We start from the raw sequence: 18,516 nt of genomic DNA, 5'->3' as shown, positions 1-18,516 counted from the left end.
TTTTTTTTTTTTTTTTTTTTTTTTTTTTTTGGTACCGGGGATCAAACTCAGGTCCTTGCGCTTGCAAGGCTGGCCACAGAACTGCTGAGCTAAATCCCCGGCCTCCAAGGATTTTTTAAAAAATAAAAAATGGCCACATGCTTTTTTATTAAATAGATGAGATATATTGTCAGGTTGCGATTTCAGTGGGGAATGTTAGATTTTTTATTTTCGTGACATTATTAATGAATAAAGAAAACGTGTTTAGGTTTTCCACCTGTCACAAACCCAGGTAGATTTAAGGGTTTTAACATAAGGCCATATTGTATATATCCATAAAGTTGGTCAAAAGTTATAATATTCAGCAAATACAATTTCATAATTTTTAATCCTTTCAAAGAACATTAAAAACATTGTGCTAGATAATTTGATACTCCTTTCTCTGGGAGGTAGAGCTTTGACACAGACTGCACATAGTGACTCGCTTCTGAGGGGCAGTGTGTGGGTTAGCGTGACAGTAACGGTACAGTGCAGTAACCTGTAAACCCCACTGTGCCTTCAGTTAGTCCTGGTGACAGCACAGTTAGTTCCCTGGTGCCACATGAAGAGAAGGACCCTTCACCTGTGCGCTCTTCTCTGAAACCCATGACCTTCATTTAAAAATGGAGGCCGGGGATTTAGCTCAGTGGTTCTGCCACCTGCCTCTCAAGCGCAAGGTCCAGAGTTCGATCCCCGGTAGCAAAACAAAACAAAACAACAAAAGCTGGAAACCATCAGAAAATCCCCAAATAAGAGGAGTGTTCTGCAGAATTCCTCAGTAGTACTGTGTAAGGGGCAAGGTAAGGAAAGACAAAGTGTCACAGGTCGGAGGGGATGGAGCAGACATGACTGGTAAATGCACTGTGGCAGTATGGATCCGATTTTGGAACAGAAAAAGGACTTTAGAGGAAAACTGGGGAATCTGGAGAAGACAGAAGTCTGTGGTTTAGTTCATGTGGTTGCACCAATATTAGCCTCTTAGTTTTGATGATTGGAGCATGGTGATGTATTAGCATTAGGAAAAGCTCTTTCAAAAGAAAAAGATAAAAGTAAATCGATCCCAGCTTTGCATGATAAAGAGATAAAAAAATTTACACCTACAAAAAAGTTGCGAAGGGAACTCTGCTGCTGTTCTTACGTGAACTACAGCCTGTGGTTGCCTTTGTGGAAATTTCTAGAGAGTGTCATATGTGTGGGTTCTGAAAGGACCATGTTCAGATAATTAGAGGTGAGATTAATAGGCCTGGGAAAACCATACCAGGTAATAGCAGTGTTTGGGGATATATCCAAGGCTTTTAAGATGATGTGTGTGGAGGAAGCAAATAAAACAGCTTCCTCAATAAGGGAGCAGAGAAAGGTACTATCATAAGGTATTTTGGATGTAACTAAATTTAACAAAATCAATGTTTTATTAAAGAAAAAAATGACATGCTGATATAGCCCAGGTATATTAATGTTTTTGCTTCAGAAATCCATTTTTGTTTCAGAGGAGATTTCCACTTGGTGGGGGTGAAGATGTGTTGATGGTAAGGCGTATCGGTGTTTGTGAGCTTCCTCTCCTCCTCTGGAGAAACTGGTAACACGGGCATAGAAGGTGCTTTGGAGCCTCCAGGCTGTGAGAAGGCTCTGCAGGGTTTTGGTGTCCCCACTCTGCTGTGGGTTCTTTTCCTCAGTTTGCGATAACAGTTGCGAAAAGACAACTCACAGATCTTGGTGATAGCAGCTCTCATATTACAAGCTCATGATGTTCCCAGCCCAGCTTTGGGCTCTTCAGCCCAATTCAAGATAGAAATTGTGATGAGGCAAGCGGTATCATCTGGACGAGGCTTTCTTGGGGCTTGTGCTCAAGCAGAAGAGTGACCATTCATAGGATGGGATTCCTAGCCCGGTTTCCCAAGGACTTGGGAGTGAAAAGTGTGTACAGAAAGAGGGAGACACATGCAGGTCCAGTCAGCTACTGCTCAGGATCCCGGGATTTCCACACGTCTTGGCAGTTCTTCACTGTCAGTGCCAAGGTTTGTACTTGACACAGCGCCCTACTCCTCTGTGTTTAGCTTCTCTGTGCTTGACTCACACTAGATGGTGGAGGTTGGATGCCTCTACCACCCCAGGAAGGTCATATAGAGGTACAAGTTCAGGCTTACTGAACATGCAGAGGTTGAGGGAAAGCTGGAGGGAGGATTCAGGTGGAAACCAGTTTTTGAAATTACAGTAGACCCTTGACTTATGAACTCGATTGGTTCCTGAGGGCTGGTTGTAACTCAAGTTGGTTGTAAGTCAATACAGCTGAGATTTGAATTATTTTTTTCCTTTTTGGTATTGGGGCTTGAACTCATGACCTTCCACTTATAAGGCAGGTGAGGCACCACTGAGCTAAATCCCTGGCCCTGAAATCTGGATATTTACCTAAGTGCACACTATAGATGGCAAGAGGACAATTAATTTTCCATTACCCTAATTTTAATCTGAGTTGTTCATATGTCAGGCTGTTTGTAACTTGAGGGTGCACTGTGCCTTTTGTTAGATGAGAAACCTTGGTGGGGAAATCAGGGCCCTCCCTGTTCTGTCTTGATTTGGTTGATAGTTTTTCCCTTTCTACTTCTAAGTAAGTTGTCTTGGAACTCTCATGTTTGTCATCATGGAGTAGAAAAGAATGAACAACCAAAAAGCCTTGTGCATAATAATTCTCAACTGGAAATAAAAATGCTTCGATTACAATTTTATCTCATCATTGAGTTTTCTGGCTGTTGAATAAAGATTTTTAGGGTTCAGCTCTGGGCCTGCTGGGTTGTTGTGGGTGTCCAGGAAGGGTCGTAGGCTCCTTGCTCTTGCACCCCGACCTTTAACAATAGGTAGTGGGGAAAGAACCAGACTCTTAAGCTCCATTCATCTGTTGATGAGTTCTTAGGTTGATTCCACTTCTTGTCTACTGTGAATCATGTTGCAGTAAGCTCGGGAGTTCAGGCGTCCCTTCACATACTGATTTCATTTCCTTTGTATATATACCAAGTCGAGGAATTGCTGGATCCTATTATAGTTCTGTTTTCAATATTTTAAGGAGGCTCCATACTGTTGTTGGTAATGACTATCCTAATGTACACTCCTACAAACAGTGATAAGGATTTCCTCTTTCTCCTCACCAACATTTAATAGCTTTGTCTTTTTAATAACTACTTTCTCATTCTAACTGGGGGGGGCGATGATATCTCACTGGGGTCTTCATTCGCATTCCCTGATGATGAGTGGTGTCCAACGTTTTTCTCATGTACCTGTTGGCTATTTATCCTTAGTGTGTGTGCTGAGGATGAAACCCAGGATGTCACACATGTTCGGCAAGTACTCTGCCAACGAACGTTAGCTCTGCCCTGTTTGTATATCTTCTTCTGAGACCTTCAGGTCTTTTGCCCGTTGTTAAGTTGGATTATTTGGGGAGGGTTGCTATCAAGTTCCTTAAATAGTGTGGTATTAACCCCTTACCCCTGGGAACACAGTCTGCAGCGCACAGGACCACCAGACACACCCCATGTGCTGAGGAGCTGGGGCCAGCCAGCCTCACGGGGGGCCTGAAGAACAGGTTTGTTCATTGCTGAGCATATTCACCTCAGTCTCTTCTGTTTCCTGAGTGCAATGTTCATTATTCACTAAAACAAAAGAAAGCATCGTATTGTCATAAGATAAAGCTGTCAATAAAAGCAGACCCAAAGGTGACCCAGATGTTGGAACTATTAGACAGGAACTTTAAGATATATTTCATCTGTAAAGGATCCAGTGGAAAAAGTGAACAACTGTGTGAACAGATAAGAATTTTCAAGAGAGGATGGAGATATAAAAACTGTCACAGGAAAATTCTAGAAATGAAAAACACAGCATTAGAGAGGAGGAATTCTATCAACAGGCTTCTCGCCCACTAGACACAGCTGAGAAAAGCAAGCATGAGTTTGGCGAACAGAAATTATCCACAAAGAGATACAAGAGTAAAATAAAGCAGAGCTGTCCAAAGTAAATTACAGAATCAGTGCAATCCCTCAAAATACCAATGCCACAAAAATAGGGGGAAAACCCCTAAAATTCATATGGAACCACAAAAGACCCAAAAGAGCCAAAGCAATCTTGAGCAAAACGAACAGGGTAGCCAGGCATGGTGGCACAGGCTGTAATCCCAGATACTTGGGAAGCTGAGGCATGAGGATTACATGTTTGAGGCCAGCCTGGGCAACTTAACAAGACCTTGTCTCAAAATAAAAACATTTTCAAAAGGGGCTGGGATGCAGCTCAGCAGTGCAGTGCATGTGTGAGGCCCTGGGTTCAATCCCTGCTGTGGCAAAAAACCAAACCCAAGGCTGTTGTGTCTTTATGTCTAGCATGGGCCCAGCCCACTGGAGTTCTCTGCGGAGGTCCTAACAGCTCACCACCCTCAGTGGGTGCTGCCCTCTCCTCTCTCTGCACTCTCACCCGTCCTCTGTGCTTGGATTTGGGGCTTGACCAGGTGGGTTTTCTCTGTCCCTTCCAACCTCTGTCTTGGGCCCTTTGGCTGGGGGTGCCATGATGGCGTTTTCTCAGCATTCCTGCGCCTTCCCTGTTCCAGCTTGTATGACCTTTTGTCTGTGGATCTGTGAGGGTTTTGGGCTAGAGAGGGTTTCCTACCCTTGCCCTATGCAGGCACTGGTGGAGGGAGGGTGTCTGCCCCTCCCACAGCAATTAACATCTTGCAAGGCTTATGGTGGGGCGGGGAGTTTCTGGATCCCCAGGGTCGCCTTGGGAGCAGAGGCCTATGCTCGGACCCCTCCCTCAGGGCTGGTGGCCAGAGCTAGAAGGATTTTGCTTCCCTAGTAACAGCTGGCCTTTCTGCTCCTCTCCCAGAGGCAGTGGATCTGTGTCTGGATTTGGGAAGCGGATAGTTTTCTTCTCTTCCCCAAGTGCTTTAAGAATTCTGCTTTTAAGGCTGGGGATTTAGCTCAGTGGTTCCGCCACCTGCCTCGCAAGCGAAAGGTCCTGAGTTCGATCCCCCGTACCAAACAAAACAAAAAAAAGAATTCTGCTTTTGATGATACAGAACCCACCTAATCTTTCTCAGGAACATCCAGCAGGAGAGAGCCTGTGGGTGAATGCACCCCCCCTGTGTCTAGAGTGTCTGTACTGCCTAATGGTACACAACGCTGTAAGAATCCATTAAAAGCTGTTTTCTTTGGCTGCTTTCATGGCAGCTGCCTCGTGTGCTCTTCCAAAGCTGAAATACGTCGTGCCCATCTCCCCCTGGGGGTGCTGTAGTTTCAGGAAGCGTCCCCCACGAGGCCCTGTGTTAAAGGCTTGAAGGTCTCTGGGTTGTTGGAGGGTGGCCTTGAAGGAGGGGCCTCATCCCTTTCCCTCTATCACTTCCTGGCCGTGAGCAGTGGTTTTGTTCTGTCGCTGCTCTGCACCACGATGTGCTGCCCCGGTGCAGGCAAAGCAACGGGGTCTGCTGAGCAGGGGCTTAGCCCCCAGCACGATGGACCAAAAGTCAGCCTTTCCTCCCTGGAAGTTGACTGTCGCGGAGAGGGAGCCGGTAAAAGGCTAACACGAGGGGTCTGGCACCTTTCGGAATTCATCTCCCCCATTGCCTATCACCACTGCTCTCCGGTGGGCCCAAGCAAATGGTGATGCTCACAGGTTCTGGGCTTCTTTTGCTCCTTGCCGAGGTGGAGGCCATGCCCCCCGTGCCCCCCTATCCTGAGCGGAGGGGTCTTTTCTGCCCTGAGCAGCTGGTGGGCTGGGAGGAGAGAATGGAGCAGAGCCAAAGCACAGTGCTGGTCGCTGTCGGTGGTGCGAGCGCGTGGGGCATGAAAAACGGGACAGCCCTGGGAGTCGTCCTTGGGTGCAGGTGCTCTGGGGCTACTAGAATTCAGTATGGAAGATGTGACATCACTGTTAACTGCCCCCGTCCACTTCACGGCTCGGCACTTAGAAGCCGTGGAAAAGCGGTGCCCTAGGGACCTTTGCCTTTCCTGCCCGTGCTTCGGCGAGGTTCTGGGCTGGAAGGCAGGGGTTCAGTGGGGAGCAAAGCAGAGGTCTCCCCACTCCAGTGGAGTTCCCGGGGAGACTGTCTGCATCCTCGGAAGCTGCGTGTTAAGCCGAGGCACACGTCGTCCACTGCTGTAGCTTCCAGAGTAGGGTGCGGTCACACCCCCACCCAATACCCTCCTGTCATTTCTAACTGCTGTCTGATAGGTCGGGCTTCTTCGCTGTCATCAGGAATTGGGGAGAGGAGGGCGACACTGGGATGTATTCCTTCTCTGTTCCTCCCTTCACCCGTCCTCGCTCTGACGCGCTCCCAGGCGCTGGGGTCTCAGAGTGTAAGGGGCCAAGGCCCCAAAGGCCCCAGCTGCACGGAGGTGTCGGGACAGCAGTAGTTTGCTAGTTTGTCGTGGATGAACCCTGAAAGCGGAGCTCTGTGAACTCTCGTCAGATCTTCACCTCTCTGTGAGATTGATGGTATGCTCTCCATCCTGCAGATTCAGAACTCACAGACAAGGGCCTGGGATTTAGCGCAGTGGTCCTGCCGCCTGCCTCATAAGCGCAAGGACACGAGTTCAATCCGCGGTACAAAAAGAAAAAGCAAGCAAGCACAGACAAGATGGGCATGGTGGTGTACACCTGTAATTCCAGCTACTTAGGAGGCTGATACAGGATGATCACGAGCTTGAGGACAGTCTGGGCAATTTAGACACTATCTCAAAGAAAAGACAAAAAAAAAAAAAAGGCTGGGTATGTAGTATGGGTTCAACACCCCAGTACCAACCTGGGGGGAAAACTGTTTGGTAGCTTGAAACTTTGTTGGAGAGTTTTCCCTCTTCTGTTCCTACCACAATACCAAACTGCCTTCACTCAGGCATTTATTTTAACCATCCTAGTGACTTCCCTTTACTGAAAATCCGACATTAATATATAAGCTGAAGTAGCAATTCTGGTTTGAAGTCCCTGCTTGTCTGGTAGTTTAATCTGGCCCATGCCTGGCCTCTGGGAGCTTCTGTTTGAATTTTATAGGGACTCTGTAGCTCTTATACTGTGAAACCTGCAGGTTTGAAGTCACAGGGGCACGTGTGTAGCCAAGACGGCCAGAACGCTTTGTTCATGGTTGCATTGGTGGGACCAACCCAACTCTCCAGCCATAACCACGACAGCTTAGCGCTGGGGGATTTTCATAGCTGCTGAAGATTCCCTCACTTAGACTTTTTAGGTAGATATAAATGTGACTTATGGTTTTTGGAGTCTTTTTTATTTTTGAGGGAGGAGAAGGTAGACATAATAAGCATTTCTTTGCATTCGCTCTCTGGATTACAGCAGAGGTACTTTTGTGCACTACCAGTGCAGCTGAAAACTCCTCCTCTCCGCAGACAGGTAGCTGAGACTGTGTCTGGGAGGGAATGTAAATTATGGTGCTGCTGAACACTTCAAGGAGTCGCAGAGGTCCTGCAGAGACAGTTAAGCCCGAGACACTGGAGCTGTAGTTCTTGGCAGCACCTGCCTCCTTTCCGAGTCAGTTGCAGTCTCTGGATGGAGGGAGATGATTGGAGACATCTTGCGTTAGAAGCTCTGTCCACACTTGTGCCTTTTGCTGCTGGTCTTCTAGGTGGATTTGCTACCATCACCGGGCTCTCTGGACCTGCGAGCCTACTCTCTCCCAGACTACCTGAGAGCACTCAGCTCTGGGCATGCTTAAAGTTGGAGTCTAGTTTCATGTGTATATCATTTAAAAAAAATGATGTGGGCCCATTTGGGTAGAAAAGATGGTATATGTGTGGGCTCCTGGTGCACAATAAGAAATTTTTATACTTCTCACTTCCCCATAAAACTTACTCTGCTGGGCCTCTTAATACTCCAGTGAGAGGAAAAGGCCTGAACTGAACATTGGGAATCTTAGGTTGGAATCTTAATTCTGTCGCTCAATATCTTTGAATCTTTCCTTCCATATAAAAGCAACCTTGAGCCTGCCCTCAAGAAAGCAACAAGTGGTTATAAAGAGGTGAGATCATAGATAAAAGTGCTCTGTAGGAAGCAAAACACTTAACACTTGCAAAGGATACAAAGAGGAGAGGGGTCTTCCTGCCAAAGTTGCTCCTGATTTTGCTGGAGAGAGGTGTGGCCATCTGCACCTGCAGAGAATGATGGACTCACCTGAACAGAGAGGCCTCCAGGTTGTAAGTGTTTTAGATTTTAAATTTTTTTTATGGCACCACTGAGCCAAATCCCTGGCCTGGTTGTAGGTGTTTTAGCAAGGGTGATATTGGTGTTCGAAGGGACCATCAAAGCTTCACAGAGAAGACAGGTTCTTTCAGGTCCACAGAATGGAACTATTTTGTCCGGGTGTGGGAGAGAGAGCAGAAAGATGCGTGGAAGCGGGAATACAGTTGCAGTGCAGAGGACGTGTCCGGAAAGCAGCACCAGGCAGCCAGCACAGGGAGCCCCTGCCCTCGTGAGCTAAGTCTGCATTCCAGCTTTCCCAGTAGGAATGATTCAAGCTGCAACGCGTTCCTGCTCAGTTAGTGGAGAGAATGGAAGTCATGTAGCTCAGAAGGTACCTGGGCATTTGACCCCGGACGGTTACCTTGGCACATCTAGACTGGAAACTGTCTTTTTCCTCCCCCTATTTCTCTGTGTTCGGTTTTCACGTGTCCGTTCTCATGCACAAGCCCTCTGGTTTTGAGCGAGATCACAGATCCAATTGAAGCTGCCCTGCTTGTCTAGACCAGCATCCTGCTTTGGTAAAGGACCAGTAATAAGAAACCGTCTTCTTTCAGAAGATCGTATTGGACCGCAGTAGAGTAGCTGATATTGGAATAATGCCCTTGTTGAAAAAGAAAAAGAGCTAGGCAAGGTGGCACCTTCCAAGTTATTTGGGAGGCTGAGGCAGAAGGATAGAAGTGCAAGGCCAGCCCTGGGAATTTAGCTAAACCCTGGATGAAAATAAGAAAGGCTGAGAAGAATGCCCCTGGGTTAGATCCCTAGTAGGGGGGCGGGCAGAATAGATGAGACACCTGCTTCCACACAGCAGCAAGCACCCGATATGGCATTACTTGAGGGGACACCTTTCCCCAAGAGACATGGCGTAGAAGTGAGCTTCATGTTTACTCTGGTTTCTTCCCCCAAGGGCACTTTCCACTTCACAGCTCAAGGGTATGCAGACCCTAGCAGAAAGCGTAGTCCTATGGGGCATAGAGGTTGGAATTTGAGAGGCAAACTTTTAGGAAAGAGAAAACCACAGAGGAAGAAAAGAAAAAAACACCAAAACTGAATACACACAGCCAGGGGCAGACCCTGGAGCCCACAGAAAGCAGCTACAGAGCACTAGGATATAGAGGTTAGGGAGCAAGGCTGCAAAGGTAGGGGGTCCCGGGAGATGCCCCATCCTTTCCTCAGAGGCCCAGAGGGCAAACAGAATGTCTGGTGTCCAGTAGAGTGGGAAGTATGCTAGAAATTCTGTATCTAAAATATCCTTCCACTATTAATATGGTAAGAATAACAAAAGACTAAATAATTAGCAAGCTAATGAAGAAGAAAAATGTGGAATAATAATTTTTGTTAGTTTCAAATGTAAGAAAGGAATAAAACAGATGAAACAATTAAGAAATAAATGAGGGGGCTGGGGATTTAGCTCAGTGAGTGGTTCGTTGGCCTGCCTTGCAAGCGCAAGGACCCAAGTTCAATCCCTGGTACCAAAAAAAAAAAAAAAAAAAAAAGAAAGAAATAGAGGGGGGCAGGGATTTAGCTCAGTGGTTCCACTGCCTGCCTTGCAAGCACAAGGACCTGAGTTCAATCCCCGGTACCAAAAAAAGAAAAGAAATAAATAGAGGGTCAGGGATTTAGCTCAGTGGTTCTGCTGCCTGCTTTGCAAGTGCAAGGACCTGAGTTTGATCCCCAGTACCTAAATAAATAAATAGAATGATTATATACTTAAACTCAGCTATATCAGTAATTACACTAAGTGTAAATGGGCTATATATCTAGAAGCAAAAGATTTTGGGATAGGGTGAATATTAAAACTCTAAAGTATGATTTTTATTAGAGACAAACCTTGAGGATACAGATTTAAAAGTAAAATTTTATATATTTATGCACATAATCATAGATACATGTACGTGTACACACATAGACAAAAGTTTTTTTTTTGTTGTTTTGGTACCGGAGATTGAACTCGGGTCCTTGCGCTTGCAAGGCAGGCCACCGAACCGCTGAGCTAAATCCCCGGCAAAAGTTCTTAAAATATGTGTTATGTGCAGGTACCAATTCTCCACAATGACTGTAATCATTATGTACTGCAAATATGTACTACTAATAAAATGTTTTAAAAATAAAAAATTACTGACCCATAAGTCAAAGACAAGGAAAGTAGACTATTTTATCTAAATGATACTGAAAATGATTTGTAAATATGTGGGATACATTTAAAATAATGTATAGAGGGAAATTTACAGCTTGACATACATTAGAAATAAAGACAAGTTGAAATTAACAATTTATATTTCAATCTCAAGAAGCTAAAAGCAAAATTGTGCTCTTCTAAAATAGAAGGGAATAATAAAAATATGAGAGGTACACGAGCATAAGGTCCTTAGTTCGATCCCCAGAACCAAAAAAAAGAGAGAGAAATAAACAAAATAGGGTGAGAAATGTATGATAGAGAAAGCAAACAATCAAAAGATTTTTTTATTTTCTTCTAAAGCCTTTCAGGGGAAAGCTAAAAGCAATTTTGCATAAAATTTCTCAAGAAATAGAAAAAGAAGAAACACCTTCCAACTCATTCTGTGAGGCCAGCTAACCTCTCTATACCAAACCCTGATTTAAATATGGTTGAGTCAAAGAAATCAAAACGAGAGTAAAAACTGTTGCATTCCACTTACATGAAATTCAAGAGTGAGGACAGGAGACACCAGAATAGTGGGCTGAGATCCTGGCAGGAAAGTGGCCTCGGGACCTTCTGGGGGTGCTGCCGGGTCCTCGAGCCGCAGCAGGTGCATAGCGAAGAGCTCACTGTAGACTTGCTGTGATATAAAACAGTACTGTATTTTCATCAACACAGGGTTTCTTTTTATCTCGGCTGAATCCGCCTTCCAGTCTGACTGCATTTGATGAATGTGCTCCTCTAGTGGGATTGGCCAGGACATTTCCCCCAGCACCCCGTCAATACAGAGAGTACAACTGGGGCTTAGGAACCACTCCCCTGGTTCCTAAGGGGACTCCAGGACGCCCCAGGGCCCCCACCCCCACCTTGTCCTAAGGTTTACTATACAGAGGCAGAGAAGAACATCAGAGACCCCTGGGCCTCCTTGGAAAACTCCGGAACTGCAGACCAGGACACATGCGCACCAGTACCTTTCTTCACCTGGAGCCTATTGAAGGCTGCTGCGTATGGACGGCGTCTCACACATCCGATTCCGACAGAGTGGATTGTGGCAAAGGACAGGAGCCTTGCGTGCCGCTCCCCCGACTTGGCACCCTGTCGTCCTGCACTGGAAGAGCCCAGTGGCTCTCTGCCCCAAAGCTGGCTCGGCATTTTAAACACCCCCTCTTATGCCCTCAGTGCTAGTGCCATTTTTCTTCCACAGACATGAATGAGTCCGCTCACTCTGAGCCTCCTATCGCCTTAATAAACGGTGCTGCTTTTTCTTTTCCCTTGCGTGCCGCACGCAACTCTTTGTGGCGCACAAGAACCTAGGAACCTGCGCCGGACCCGAATCGCCCAGGTGACACTGTCTCTGGGGATAAAGGAGCCCCCAGACCAGGGCTGAGCGTGGTCCCGCGTCTTGTTCCCCACCCGCCTCGCTGGCTCAGCCTCTCTCAGCATGTCACTTTCTCCACAGGCGCGGTGGTTCTGGGAAGCCTACTTCCAGTCGATCAGAGCCATAGCCCTGGCCACGCTGCAGATCATCAATGACCGCATCTACCCTTACGCGGCAATCTCCTATGAGGAGTGGAACGAGCCTCCCGCGGTGGTGAGTGGGCCCTGGTGCTCCCCGGGGTGGCATGGGGCCGCTGGCTGGAGGGGAGAAAGGGAAACAGACTCCAGTCATAAAGGCTCATTAAAGATGAGACCAGAGAGGACTCTTTATACTTGGGGCCTGACGGGGATCGCTTAATTTTGAAATTCTGCAATACAGAGGCAACAGCTCCCAGTTGCTCTCCGCCCTGGGGAAGGCAGCCTGTTTATTTATTGTCCAGCGGTGAGGAGTCAGGAGTCTTCTGACAGGACCTCTGTGGTTGTGGTGCTTAGAACTCTTCAACAGCGGTCTGCAGGCGACTTCATAATAAGCTTCTCTGTGGGTGCCTGCCCTCTGCCAGGGACCGTGCCAGGTGCATCCCATGTGTCAGCACAGCGTCGTTCCCGGCACCCTGTGAGGAAAACAATAAGCGACAGGGACAGAAGGAAGTGTAGGTCGCACAGTCACTTGTTCTGGACGAGCCGTGGCCCCAGTGTTTCCCAGAGGAAGAGGGCACCGTCTGAAGCTGCTTGATGTCCCCAGGCACCGTGACATTCAGGGTCGACACTGTGAGGTTGGCATTTGCTGCTTTCTGGCTTCTCTGAAACGTGCCTGCCCCTCCAGCCCACAGACCTCGGGTTTCTGTATCAGAGAACCTGACTCTCCTGCATGCTTCATTCTGGTCTCTTTTCCATTCTTCACCCTGGTCTCGAGCTCTGTCTGGCCAGCCCATTGTGTCCCTGAGTCAGTCTTTTCTTTTCTTTCTTTCTTTCTTTTTTTTTTTGACAGGGTCTCACTATGTGGTTGAGACTGACCTAGAATTCACTATGTGGCCCAGGCTGGTCTTGAACTCACAGCGATCCTCCTGCCTCAGCCTCCCGAGTGCTGGGATTATAGGCATGCGCCACCACACCTGGCTCTGAGTCTGTCTTTTCTAACTGGTGTGGTGTGCTGCTACCTGGTTAGTCTTCATGCAGGACCTCCTTTCCCCTTCCCGTCTGTGCGCCTTCCTTCCCTTCTTCCCTTCCTTCTTTCTTTAACCACTATTTGGGAAGCCAGCAAGGAAAGGACTGCTTGGATCAGTCCTGTAACCGGCGGAGTGGTGTCTAGAGGGTTCCACATACCTCTCCTGGCTTGGACATTTCTGAAGAGGTGTCATATAGAAAAATATGCATATGACAGAAACATCACTTGCATCAAACCAAGGTGCTTGTTATTTCCTCCTTGAATCCACTACTAAAAGTGACCTTCCAGAATGTTTCTGTTCGTTAAGTATACAGTTTAAAAATGGAAATAGGATCATAGTAGTCATATTTCTCCACACTTTGCCCCTTTCACATTAATAGTGGGGGATAGGCTCACTTCCATTTTATTTTGCGTAGGTCTACTGGCTTGAGAATGGCTGTATAGTATTCCATTGTTTGGGTGAATCTCATGTGATAGGTCCATTATTGATAGACATTTAGTTTGCTTCCTTTTCTCTATTTTTGAACAGTAAAGATAATAAAAGGGACATACTTTGTGTTTTCACATAATTGTGTTAATATATCTGTATACTTAATGGCAGCTGAGAAACTGTCTAAAGAAAACACATGTTTTGATTATTGATAGAAACAAATTGTTCTTTCAAAAGACTGCAGTTCCACAAATAACATTTTGGGTGGTCTGATTTTCCATACCTCAGTTACTTTAAATACTTGAATTTTCTTTAGGTAGACAAAGGCATGTGGTGTAACTTATCCAGAGAGGGAATTTGGGCGCTCAGGTTCATGGGTGAGAGAGGTGTTGGAGTCCAAATTCCCACTAATTCCCTCCACCTACAGGGATTCCCCACCTGGCTCCAGTCTGCCTTTCTAGCTGTCTCTCCCTTCTCCTTTCAGGGCTTCTGGCTGCTTCCTTCCTGTGCACGCCCCAGGTCTGTCTCTCTGCCCTGTTGGTTGTCTCCCAGCATGCCTTTCTTCACCCTCAACTCCACGCGTCGATATCTTGGCCACCCTCGGGGACTGCTCAGATGCCTTTTCCTCCCCGAGGTCGTCCTGCCCCTACACAGGATGCTGTCTTGAGCCCCTTGCAAATCCTAGAGCAGGTTATCTGTGTTTCTTTTCCTACAGTTTTAGGCATCTGAAGTACATTTCTGACTCGTTTTGAAATTCCTTATAGTGTGTATGACCATTTAATTCAGACAGGAAACACATGATGTATGAAAGGAGAGGAGGGTCAGAAAGAGGGAGGGAGGAAGGTGGAGATCAAGGACTCGAGCTGTCCGTCTCGCACAACTGCTATTGTGACATCCATTATTTATCTGACCCTCACTCTGCTGGGAAGGTGGGGAGAGTGATGGATTCTCTCTCATCTGGAAAGTGGCCATAATAAGGCTCCCAGCACCTTGAACCCGTCTTGGGGCATGTCACTGGCAAGTTGTGTAACCAAGCAAGAGCCTGAGTCCTCTTCTACAAATGGTCTTGCATTTCGTGGGATGCTCTGTGGGCGCCATTGAGCCTCCTCCGGACTGAAACATCACTCCTGGTCCCAGCACGCGGAGCAAGTCTGAGTCCAGGAACACTGCGTGTTCCTCTGCAAGAGAACACAGACAGGTGCGGTGCTCACGATGCAGGCAGAAAGTGCGGGAATAGTGGGCTTCCGTCCTGTACTTTCAGCTAAAGCACTAAGAGCTTTAATAAGAATACATGGTTGGAATTTGAGTTCTCTTTTATAACAGAAAAATGGGAAGTGTTGCAGTTTTGAAATAGATAAGCTTTGGTTTAGGACAGAATGGTCAAAGTGCTGAACTCTTAATAACTTGGGAAAGAACATAGGCATAAAGACATGAATTGAGACACACGACAAGAAAAGTGAGTCTGTAGTCTTTCTTTAACCCTTTCCTAAATGCCCCTTCTGAGGGTACTTTGGTATCTGTCACATCACTAGGAGCTCAGAGGCCAAGAGCCATGATTTAAAACCTCAGGCTGTGTATTTCTGCATCTTCGAGAAGGCAGCAGACAGGAGGCCTGAGTCGGGAAGATTTATGTGCACAGTGAGCTCCTCCCTCCCCTGAGAAGTGCCGAGGACCACAGAGGAGCCCTTGGAGCTGACCTCAGTGGAGCCTCCCTCTGGATTCCACCGAATTTCCAGGGCCAGGCCCTGAGGCAGGAGGAAGTGAGGCTTCTCCAGGGTGTTCCCTGAGCCTGCTCTGCTGGGGAGCAAGAGGCCAGAGAGCCAGAGTCCCCTTTGGACCAGATGCAAGTTGTAAAGGCACCTGGTGCGGTGCAGATTGGCCTCACAGAGTTTGTGTCACCAGGTGCCTGGCCGTGCAGTCAGGGGAGGCGGCGTGTGTCACCATGTTGTGCCGCACCCTCAGGACTCTGGTCACTAGCGCAGTCCCTGGAGCATAGCTTCCCAGCCCCTGGGATCTGTCATGCTGGGACATCAGCCCTTGGCTTCAAATTGGCTCTTGGTAAGGAATCTCTTGCCAATTTAAAGCTCTTTGTGAGGAGGAAAATGCGTGTTTTTATCTATAATTTTCTTAGCTCCTGATCTGGCTGCTTGCTTTTTTTTTTTTTTTTTTGGTTTCTCTTCTTTTTTATCTTTCCCTTCATTTGCAGCTATTAGCAAAGCTCAGTTATCTCCCTGAACACTCCACTCTGGCTTCCCTTCTACCCGGGTGCCACTTCAGGCCTGGCAGACTTCCGTCCCTGCATCTGGGGCTGGCCGGGATGGCTGGGCTCACCTCTGTGCCTGTCAGATGTGAGCAGAGATTGAGGCAGGTGAGTGTTAGGCTGTGAACTTTGGGATCTCTGATCCATGCCACCAAAGCTGTATCAATGCTGACAGTTTTTAATAATCAAGCAAAATATAGCTTTTAAATTATGTAGAGTGGAGTATTTCCCTACGATGTGATTTTATATCCTATCTCAGCAGTCATGCTTTGATTTATTCTTTTGATAGACATTCAGATGGTTCAAGTTTGTCGCTATAGTAACACTAATAACAACACTCCCGGTTTTTTCTGCACTTACCATTTCATACCTGGAACAGAAAGGCGGGCTAAGAATGGGTTCCCATGGCTACTGATAAACATTGGTGAGAAATTTGGGGAATGATGTAAAATGAATTGTCGGACCCAGTGTTAGAGTTAGGTGGGGAAACAAGAGCTTGTTCCAGAGAAATCTAGCTGGACTGAGGCCTTAGATGCAAAACCTCTGATAAGGTCTGTGTGTTTATGTGGACTTCCAGGAGCCTCCCTCTGGGTCTGGCGTTTGAGTGTAGAAAGGGCAAGGGTTTGTCCAGACGAGAGTGTGGCAGAAGAGCGTTTGCTTGGCGGGTGCTGTCCGTGAGGGTTGGAATCGGAGTTGTGAGCAAAATGTGGGCCAGCTCGCTAGTGGGAAGTGGTCAACCTTTAGTCTGCACCGGAGTCTCCAGAAATGCTGTTAAATTACGGAGTGTTGCCACTGCACCCCAAGGTTCACACTGGCCAGCTCTAGGGCAGGAGCCCAGAATCTACATTTCTAGCGAGTTCCCAAGTGTTGGGCCTTGGGTGAGGATGCTGCAGATGTGGGGCCATATTTGACGAGGGAGTTGGCCTTCTTTCTGGATCCTCATTCCATCTGCAGAAGGCCCTCCTCCTCCCCTCTAGCCAGTCCCTCTTCTTGACCCATCAGGCTGCATTAGAAGTGTCCAGAGACCAGGGTCAGCCTCCATCTACCTCAGCTACATGGAGATCTCATGGCTGCCTGTACGTAGGTGACCAGATGGCGTCCTGTTCACAATGGCTATGGTTGTAGGAGCGGCTGAAAATATCACTCAGCTGTAAATACTAACAAGCAATAAATCACTCTGCAGGCGGAGGAAGCAGCAGCCCAGATGTATGCAGCGGAGCTCTTAAGTTGAAAAGATACCAGGTTAGCAGTCCATTTAACTCAACTCAGCGCCCTTTAACTTCCAGGCTGTGGAATGTTTCTCTGGAATTTCAGAGCCCACCCCACCCCCCAGGAGGCCTACTTGGTTCATTGTCAGACCCTTCTTCCTTCCACTGCCTAGATTCCTTTCAAACATGTATGGAATTTTGAAATCTTAGCTTGAATTTTAGGTAAGTTTAAGCTTTGTTGAGCCCGTTGTTTTAAAGGTATTTATTGGATCACATTTGCACAAGTGATCCAGAACACTATCCTAAATTCTAATGCCTTCCAGGACGACCCTTTACTCCTGTGGAAACACACCAGAAAACCTTTGGTCAGCCGCAGCAGCAGCCTGGGAACACAGAAAGCTGGGCTGGTGTGCAGGTGAAGAGTTGCAGAGCTTGGCTGACTCCGGACAGGAAGTGGCACAGCCTGGCTCACGAGCAAGGCTTGCGTGGAGAGGACGTGTAGGGAGGAGAGAGGACTGATGTGGGGGTTGTTCTAAAATGACCTTGCCACGCAGGTCTTTCCCTCAGGCATCTAGAGCCTGCCCAGCAGGGCAGCTGGCAGTCCCGCGTGACTGGCACCCCTGTGTGCACAGCCCCCCGCAGTGGACAGACGCACGTCAGGTCTCTGGGTGCAGCCACCTCCGTTGCTAATACAAAGGCCACTTCATGAATCAAAACTCAGCTGCTGCCTTACACCCTGCAGCTTGCGGGAAGGCAGGGAGCAGAATAATTTCTCAGAGTGTGGGGGACTTGATGGGGCAGCAGATTAATTAAGAACATACTGACTGCTTTGGCAGAGCCAGCCGTCTGCACCCACTACCACCCTTAGCACTGCACATTCTTTTCTTTTTCTTTCAGGGACCCTTGTAATTCTCCCTTGAGGTTGGCTTAAACAATTCTGTAGCACAGACTACCAGGGAAATGTGGTGGCTGAGTACTGTATCACAACCTCAGGATAATGAACATTAATTCCATCCTTTCAACATGTCTCCCAATGAATTAGTGTTTCAGTATAATTTTCCAAGAAATGAGGCCTTGTAGCTGCAGATTAGTCAGATTTGCACATTGCTTTAACTAGAGGTTGATTCTCGATTTCTGGCTCCACCTTTTTTCTCAACACTGTTTCTTAATTTTATGTTTCAGAAAGTAGTATAGTTTATAACACATGTATTCAAAGGGCTTAACACATGTACTCAAACAATCAGATAAGCATATTAGAAAAATAAGGGCTGCCTCCCAAGAGACAACTGCCTTTAATGCCTATAACTTTTCTTTTGAGTTTTGTCTTTCTGTTTCCCTAGGAAGTGCTTATAGAACCATTTTTTAATTGCTTACCAAAGACATCTTTTTACTTCCTCTGTGTGAGCACTTGCTCTTCTGTTCTCTCCCTTTCCCCATGCGTATTTCTCCTCCCCATCTTACCAGAAGAGCGGTGTCATTTTTCTTAAAGCAGTGTTTGTTGCCTGCATTCTTAGGACCGTGTAAATAATGTTTTCAGCTGAATCGAGTCACAAGCAATGACTGTCTCCTTTTTTGTCCAACTTTTTATTTTTCAGGGAATTAATTAATAGCTGCCCTTTTTTCCCTTACTTTTCCATGGTCCTGTCACTGATTTTGATTTTTACTAAACATGCCCCCCCCCCC

General features: G+C 47.0%; 1 protein-coding gene across 2 annotated transcripts in view; it reads left to right on the top strand.

Moving 5' to 3' along the window:
• Ext2 (exostosin glycosyltransferase 2) overlaps positions 1-18,516 on the top strand; it is a 122,241-nt gene that overhangs the window by 44,498 nt on the left and 59,227 nt on the right. For both annotated transcript variants that reach the window (XM_010612513.3, XM_010612514.3), the window contains exon 8: positions 11,853-11,984. In XM_010612513.3, coding sequence (XP_010610815.1) covers positions 11,853-11,984 — 132 coding nt within the window. The remainder of the gene's footprint in view (positions 1-11,852; positions 11,985-18,516) is intronic.

This window comes from Fukomys damarensis, unplaced genomic scaffold (genome assembly GCF_012274545.1).
Source record: "Fukomys damarensis isolate Sample0158 unplaced genomic scaffold, DMR_v1.0_HiC HiC_scaffold_27, whole genome shotgun sequence".
NCBI classification, from domain to species: Eukaryota; Metazoa; Chordata; class Mammalia; order Rodentia; family Bathyergidae; genus Fukomys; species Fukomys damarensis.
Note: the sequence above shows the minus strand (reverse complement) of the source record. Positions and strands in the feature narration are given on the sequence as shown.